Source organism: Ptychodera flava, chromosome 15 (assembly GCF_041260155.1).
Source record: "Ptychodera flava strain L36383 chromosome 15, AS_Pfla_20210202, whole genome shotgun sequence".
Lineage (NCBI taxonomy): Eukaryota > Metazoa > Hemichordata > Enteropneusta > Ptychoderidae > Ptychodera > Ptychodera flava.
The window spans coordinates 8,692,618-8,701,214 of NC_091942.1; the positions used below are offsets into that span (position 1 = coordinate 8,692,618).

General features: G+C 36.0%; 1 protein-coding gene across 1 annotated transcript in view; it reads left to right on the forward strand.

Annotated features, from left to right (window-relative positions):
• LOC139152237 (neurogenic locus notch homolog protein 1-like) overlaps positions 1–8,597 on the forward strand; it is a 191,826-nt gene that overhangs the window by 36,007 nt on the left and 147,222 nt on the right. The window contains exons 32-39 of the mRNA XM_070725378.1: positions 1,661–1,783; positions 2,460–2,573; positions 3,191–3,304; positions 3,784–4,137; positions 5,675–5,791; positions 6,278–6,388; positions 6,849–6,965; positions 7,877–7,993. Of these exons, the coding sequence (XP_070581479.1) occupies positions 1,661–1,783; positions 2,460–2,573; positions 3,191–3,304; positions 3,784–4,137; positions 5,675–5,791; positions 6,278–6,388; positions 6,849–6,965; positions 7,877–7,993 (1,167 nt within the window). The remainder of the gene's footprint in view (positions 1–1,660; positions 1,784–2,459; positions 2,574–3,190; positions 3,305–3,783; positions 4,138–5,674; positions 5,792–6,277; positions 6,389–6,848; positions 6,966–7,876; positions 7,994–8,597) is intronic.

The window sequence follows — 8,597 nt, forward strand, 5'->3', positions numbered from 1 at the left end:
CTCGTGCAGAAGTTCTTTGAGAGACTGAGCAAAGCAGTGTTGACTGTCGACCTCGCAAAGCCTGAGTTTGGTTGGGCAAGGGTGATTTACCTGGACGTACTGGATGACAAGGTGAGGTAAAACCTGTTGATGCAGAAATCAGTGCCATTTCAAGCTTTCCTAGACAAAATTGCAAGAGACAACTGATGAGCTTTTGTGATATGGCTGTTACTACAGGAAATTTTGTCCACCATTACAGAGCCTTTGACTAACTTACTTAAAAAGAAAGTAAAGTTTGCTTGGTGAAAACAATGCCAACGGGTATTTGATATGCTTAAAGCAATACTTTAAAGTTCTCCAGTCTTGTCTGCACCAGATTTCAGTTTGCTATTCAAATAAGCTGTATATGCTAGTGATATGACTGCTGGTGCTGTTTTATAGCATGAGGATAGTCATGGGACAGATCATCCTGTTTGCTACTTTTCACGCAAAGTTAACAAATCCCCCAAAAAACTTACAATGGAACAAATGCGTTTATTATTGATAATATATTTACATCATTTTGAAGTTTATATTACTTCTTCAAATCAGTAAATGGTGGTTTATCACGACCCTTTTGTTTTTCTGCAGAAATTAAAAGGCAAAAATCAGAGACTGTTAAGAGTTTAACTTTGACATTCGACATATCAAGGGCAGAGACAATTTGATTACAGATTATCTATCTCATATTAAAAGTTTATTGTTGCCCACACTTTAATGTCAGTTGATGAAAAACAAAGATTTTTCTTTGAAAAATATATTTGAAGATGGGTGTGTTATATAGGTCATTTTATAACACTCATGACCTCAGTTTTATTAGTCTAGAACATCCTTAAAGTCAATGTCGCCCATGGCATTGAATTCAATTAGTCATGTGTAGAGCTTTCTGGAAATTCAACTAGTCGTGTTTACTACAAATGAAGATACTTTAGAAGATTAATTAGCGTATCAATAAAAGCTCTAGATTGTTCTTTATCTCACTAGATTATATCACTGAGTATAAATAGGGGACTGTACAATTTTTTCAGTCAGAAATTTGGATCAGATCACTTACGTGTTTACATCAAAACTTTGAGATCACCCCAACAATGTTAATTTCAAGACTTTTCAAGACCTTCATAGCCACGCTGGATTTATACTGTGGACACTGACCAAATCCAAGCCTGCAAGCCAAAGGACTGCTCATTTATCAGTTGTCTGACTCAAATCTGGAGCTTTGTGCCGTCCCAGCTGAGATAAGTTGTCTGTTAAGTTTTACAGTTTGTACTTTATCCTTTGACTAAGTGTTTAGTGTTATTTTTTTTAAATAAATTTATTTTCAAGAAAATCACTGACTTCACCATTTTTTTCTAACATAACAATACCTTTCCCTCTTTTAGATACCAATGTCATATACAAAGACTAAGGTCACACAATTTCTCTCTGTATTTTGAAAATTACAAGAACAAGTGAATAGATTGGTTTCCAATTATATTTTGATTAACAATTGAATGTTGGTGATCGCAATAACAGATGGCATCAGTTCAAGCTGATACACGTAACAGGCTAAGTCAATTTTGTTGGTAGATTGTGCAATGTAGCTCCTGAAATATACATGTATGTTCAGCTTTTATCTGGCTTCTGCTTGAATATATTTATACAGTGGCTAACCCATGTTCCAGTGATCCTTGTATGAATAATGGTGTCTGTCAAAATGGCTGTCCTGTTGTCAATACCTTCACATGCACATGTGATAATTGTCACACTGGACAACGTTGTGAGATAGGTGAGTTGACAGGGGTGCAATATTATTTTAAATGATTTTCAATTTTTCTCACATTATGAAATTTTCCATGCGTGGCTTTCGATGTATGTGTTACCTTATTTAATGGGGCCAATGTATTTAATCACCCCACCCTTACATGGAATTTTCAAATACTAGCTCATGCTTATGCGAACAATACGGTGTTTTTACTAATTTGGGTAGAATTTAGTGGTCTCATGTTAGCAGATCGGTGAAACTGCTTTTAATAGATACAAGGACATAACGTAGGATTAGGTGTAATTTTACGAGTTACACAGCTGTTCATGCGTCGTGTAAATCACATAGATAGTGTACAAGTACAAGTCAGTACATTCCACGTTATGGAAAGGCCAATTGTATGACCTTGATAAATGAACTAAAACCTGACAATAATAATAATGTCATATCACTTGTGCATTGCTACCCACATAAATAGGGAATATTAGTGACAAAGTTATTTGACAAACCTTTAATATGCATGATCCTATCATGTTCTAATTTCCTTTAAGAATTTTGCAAAACAGGGATGTGAATGAGAAAGTCTTGAACATAATTTGATCAGGGGAAATGTTGTATGAAAATATTGTCGAGGCAGAAGCAAACAAACTCAAACAGACTAACAAAAAAACTCAACTTTATTTTCTCTTTAAACCTTTAGCTGTTAACGCTTGTACCATTAATCCTTGTCAAAATGGTGGAACCTGCAACAACTTCTGTACACATGCCACTTGCACCTGCACTCTAGAGTACACAGGAGAATTCTGTCAAATTGGTGAGTGTGGATATCAAACTTTACAAAAATAGAAAACCGAAGTCAGAGATAAGTTTTGTCATTTGCTGCTACAAAGTAACCCCTTCACATATGAAATCAAGTCCTCACATTGATATTCAGGTCTTCTAAATATAAGATCATTTCCATCGGAAATTTATTGTCTTAGAAATGACCAAGTTGACACAGCTTAAAGTGGCTATCATATGTAGCGCTTAATGATTAATGAGACATATAGCATATGTCATGTCGTTGTAAGTGATTTGTTACACGTTTCAAATCATCATACATCTTTTTTACTTTGTAATTATGTTCCACTGTGCATAAAATTAGCAGACACAATGACTATCTATTCCAACAGCTCTACAACCTCATCTCTCCGATTGCCCATGACATAGATCTGCCAGTATCATAGAAAAGAAAGGATAATTAAAAAGAGGTTCAAAAAGAGATGGATTAGGTTTGACAGTGGCATGAGTATAGTGTTTAGGGATATATTCTTCTTTATTACTTCTTACCAGAAGTTTCCGAACCAGTTATGTAATTTTCTCGTTCATATCAATTGTTATGTCGACAGTGCAAATTTTATTTCGCCTTCATTTCATCTCACAAAAAAACAGAAATTGATCCATGTTTGAGTAGTCCTTGTATGAATGGCGGAACTTGCTTGAACAGGGTAACATATTACTCATGTCGATGTCCAGAAGTTTGGACTGGTCAAAGGTGTGAAATAGGTAAATATGCAAAGTTGTATTTCTCACTTGTCAGTGTTTTATGTCCAAGTTTGTCGTTCATACAATCAAGAAATCTATTCGGAGCCGTTCTGCTCTTCGGGCAGTTATAAGTATTTGAAAGTAATTGGAAGAGACAATTCAGACATTAACATAGCTGGCTTCACATGCATGAGCTTGGCATTTTTTATATCTAGTGATTTGTTAATTTATTCTTTTAACATATATCGAGAGCCAGCTTTAATTTGAAAATTAGATCCGTGAGACATTTCTCTTTGAGCGGTATATAACTCAAAAAGAAAAATTATGATAGGAAGAAATGGAGGCTATGAAAAAAGTCATCTTGTTGCTTTGATCGGTGCTCTTGCTGAATGTTAGGTATTTTGCATCAAAAGTTCATGTTTCAAAGCCCACACCTTGCCCACAAATGAAAAAAATGCCCTAAGTGTGAAATTATAGGGTTCTCCTGTCTCTGATCACAGCAATTGGGTGCGTTGTCAATCTGACCATTCCAATCGGAGAATTTATCCATATTCAGACTCCAAAGTACCCGGCAAACTACAGCAATAATGAATTCTGCCGCTGGATTGTCAGTATTCAATGGGGACGGCGCATTCGAGTTGTTTTCGAGGACTTTGTCACTGAACTGCACTATGATACTAGTAGCGGCGGAAACGGTAACAATCCAGGAAGGAGCACCATCTTCATTAAAAGTGGCCCAAACGCGCCACCAAATTTTGTATCCACAAGTAACGTAGTGTGGATTGAGTTTAAGAGTGACTACGACAAGACAGAAAGAGGTTTCAGAATCAGACTAATGGATAACTCAATACCATGTAAGGATGGTGTTTCGTTATTTCCGTATTCTTAGTTCTTTGAATTTTGCTTCTGTAAAAGGTGCAATGCAGTTATTGCCGTCTCTGAGGTCGTCTTGTCTATTAGCATGCTGATTCTCTGAGTATGAAGCCTTAGTTAAGGTTTGCATGGGCAATCATAACAATTTTGAAACTTGATATAACAAGTATATGCAAACATAATGTTCATTATAAAGTACTAATACAACACCCTAAATAGTTATAAATTGGTAAGCAAAGTTTTGCCAACAAACGCTAAATACATTTTCAGGCGTCATACTTCGTTCGTTCTGTATAAGAGTACAAAATTCTCTCAAGATTAGCACGCATATCTCACAATATCACAATATTTTGAAATGTGTGTGCTACCAAAGTTAAGAGCCTCAATATCTGCCAAACTTTGAGCCACTCTTATAGAGAGCATGTGGTGTCTTTCCAAAAGAGAGAATACACCAAAATATTATTTCAAATGATGCCATGGGAGTTTGAACATTGAAAAGACTTTGCTCACCATAGTATAAAGTGTAGATAATGCCATTGAGTGTTCCTAAGACACAAAATGTAGAGTTTTTAGAATAGTTGCATCATGTTTGGTAAGACCATCTGGTTATTTCTAAATTTGCTGTTTTGCCCAGAAATATTTAGATATTATCCCTTGTGTTTTTCCTCGTTCGGCAAAGAAAAATACGAGTGGCGTAATGACTGTGTCACCACGATTCGGAGACGATTGGTGACATAGTCATTAAGTTACGAGTATTTTCCGAGCTGCGAACAAAGAAAAATATAAGGGAATAATATACTTATTACATGCACAAGCCAAGATTTCATTATATATCTGCAAATTAATAGGAATCCACCACAACAATTCCGCTTTAAATCTTCTGAACTACTTTTGTAATAATGTCAATACTCCGTGGGCGAGCTGTCAATCATTTCTAATTGTCAGTCGCCTGAGCGAGGCTAAGAAGATGGCATTTATCTTTGTGTACGGAGCAAATGCCACATGGCCTCACACAACACGCACCAACCACGAAGTTATACATGATTTCAAAGGTAGCATAAGCCTAGAAATTTCGAGAACAAAAATCGCGAACACTGTCAAGTCGCAGCCGACAGTACGTAGGTACTCTGTGCGTCAAAAGCTCAGGCGTGGGTGTCATAACGGATACGAACCGCAATATTGTTACAAAGCTAATTCAGAAGGGCTCATAATTTATTAAATGGATGCATTTTATCGGACTCCAAAAGAATGATTGATTTTTTCAAATTTTCACGTTAGACAAATTTTGATAGCGTGAGAAATACGGACCGCCATGTTGTTTGTTTATATTGAAGAGCACATCACGATGAATCGAAGATCGACGCTAAAAAGTTCCGATGCAACTAAAATAGATGACATAGATGCGGGTTGTCGTGACGTGGAACGACCAGAGTATAAATCCCTGTATTTTCTATTCAGTGAGGAAAAATTTGGCTTGTGCATGTGATAATATTCATTATATCAACCTTATGCCCAAAGGGGATGAACCCTGTATCAGCAATCCGTGTAGGAATGGCGGTACATGTCTGGAGAGGGTTGACAGCTACATCTGTAAGTGTGAAGACATGTGGACAGGCATCAATTGTCAGCAGATAGGTATGTATGCAGACAAAGTCTATATCAAAGGGACATTATGCTGTCACAATTCTCTGATGGACTATGGTCTCGATCCCTTTATTTTGAGATATATAAATAGCTTGCATAATAAGAATAAGGTGAACAGAGGAGTTTAATGGAGGACAATTCATCTCAACATAAACACTACGATGATTTGATATATAATTAGCCCATGAACTTGTGCTCTTGAGTACTTTTTAAATTTGGCTATGTACTGCAGACAATTAGATTCATATAAGGTTTCTGTGCAAAGTGTAATACTTTTTTGATAGATGAATTCGATCAAATCGATCAAACAAGCTACATTGGAAGATGTCTTCTGATTTTGCAGCATATTGATATCAATAATACCAATCTTTATTCAAAATCATGAGTTTAAAAATCGTATTACACAGTCAGTTTTGTATGCATTCTCAAAAGTAAACCATACCTTAAAATATATATTTTTTCCCCTTTTTTTGAAAGACATCTGTTATGATAATCCGTGCAAGAATGAGGGTGTGTGCACTGTATTAAATGATGGAAGTCGTGCCTGTACCTGTCAACCAGGCTGGACCGGAACCCATTGTGAAGATGGTATATGTACCAGTGCTCCTACACTAAGCATGACACATTAGCATTACTTAACTTCTACTAAAACCATCCATGTGTGTTCATAACATTTCAGAGATAATATTTGATCCAGTCAACATAATTTTATGTTACCCAAATCCAACCTCCAAGTAGATGTAGCAATCACGCTGTTTCCAAAGTGGTTGATTTGATTATTTGCAGTAACAGAGAAGAATTACTAATAATAAACCCATAACAGGCTTTACCATATTCTTTGGTACATTTCACGGTCCAATCAGATTAGCAATGGATATCGTTTCACTGTACAAACACTAGCCCTGGCAAGACGAAATTCTGTGGACAGTCATGCTCAGCATAATTTAATATAGATACTGCAACAATGAAAACAGTTTCTAATATATAGATGACATTCATCATCGTATCATTTTCTTGTTTCTTCCAATTATAAAAAATAATCTAATAGGAGTGCCAGTATTCTGCACCCTCCTCCCATGTTTTCATGATGGCACTTGTATCCAAGAAACGTCGGGAGTAAGCTGCATATGTAATCCTGGATTTATCGGCGATTACTGTGAGATAGGTATGTAATTTCACAAACAAACATTCATGAGCAGCCTACCAGCCAATTTCAAAAGCTGTGTGGAAAGTTTTTTCAGTGCTTCTCTACCACTCCCAAAGTTCTCTCCTTCTGTCTCCACTATAATATTTCCCAAGAGCATGTCCTCACCTTGGAACTTTTCTATGCCATCGTCCTATAACAAAAGTAACCCTCTGCGCTCTCACAGACATAAGTGTTTTTTCTTTCCGTTAAAGTGAGTCTAAAACTAAAAATAAAACAAAAATAATTACTTACCGGTTGACATAATGCCAACTTAAAGAATAAGCTAAAATGCACTGTCACATGCCACCCGACCCCTAAACAGCTTTATCGGCTTTATTAGCTGTCCCTGAACTTCAATTTGCATACTTCTGATTGGTTAGAATTTACGATATTCTGTATAGGAATGGTAGCCAACAGATATTTTAATGGTCCACCTTCCGATATAGCGTGTAATATGGTGTGTAAAAGACATTCTCTACACGAATAAAAAGTAGGTATCACAAATGATACTGCTACAGTAGAAATTACCACACAGACAGTGAATGCCAGAAGCGCACTATGGAATTCAATAGTAACCAAAATTATTTAATAGAAACTAAAATAGTCGCAAATAATTAAAATTATACAAAGGTCACCCTGCTTGGTCGAGAGCTTCAAGCGTGATTATCTGTAAATGAAGCACATTCTAGGGTAAAATAACTTTGACTTGCATTGGCTTTGATGATTATTATGTTGTTGATACTAGTGCTGATAGTGAACCAATAAATGAACAAATATTTCAATGCAAGATCAATAGAAGTATTTAAAAGTAATACAGCATCAGCTTGAGGATATAAGAATAGTCAAGGCTAAACGATCATTTCATCGTGTTCATTGTGTATCTTAAACAGACGTGAATGAGTGTGACTCGTCACCATGTCAAAACGAAGGCGTGTGCACGGAACAACTCAGAGGTGGCTACTACTGTAATTGCAGAAGTGGATGGGAAGGCGTGAACTGTCACATAGGTAAAGGATATACCTACACAGACCAATTACTGGATTGTTGACTGGCGCTATCGCAAAACAGGATAGCGCAGGATGTCCCTTCAGTGGTACAGAGAATTATATTCCACCATGAAATGATCATGGCAACCTGTGGCCAGGACATCATTTAATGTACAAAATTCTGTTTTTCTTTTGAACACTTATATATATATATTATATATATATATATATATATATATATATATATATATATATATATATATATATATATATATATATATATATATTGATGATACTAATACTAGTTACTAATTGATGATACTGACTCAAGTTTTTGTATCGAACGATTCATATACCTTTACAGGCTTCTCTTTTCACTGCCCAGGTAACACAAACCTGTAAATTGTCATTGTTTTGATTTCTGCACAAAAAACAGCTGATAATATTGCTGTTATTGATGTTTCAGGTATAGACTGTCAAAATTGGGGCACGGCTGTTGGTTCAACATGCATTTGTCCACCACAGTGGTATGGTGTTACCTGTTCAGAAGGTAATAAATTCAAAACAACTTAAATGCGACTAAATATATGCCTTAAACAAATACTGAAGAATAGAAGGAATTTGA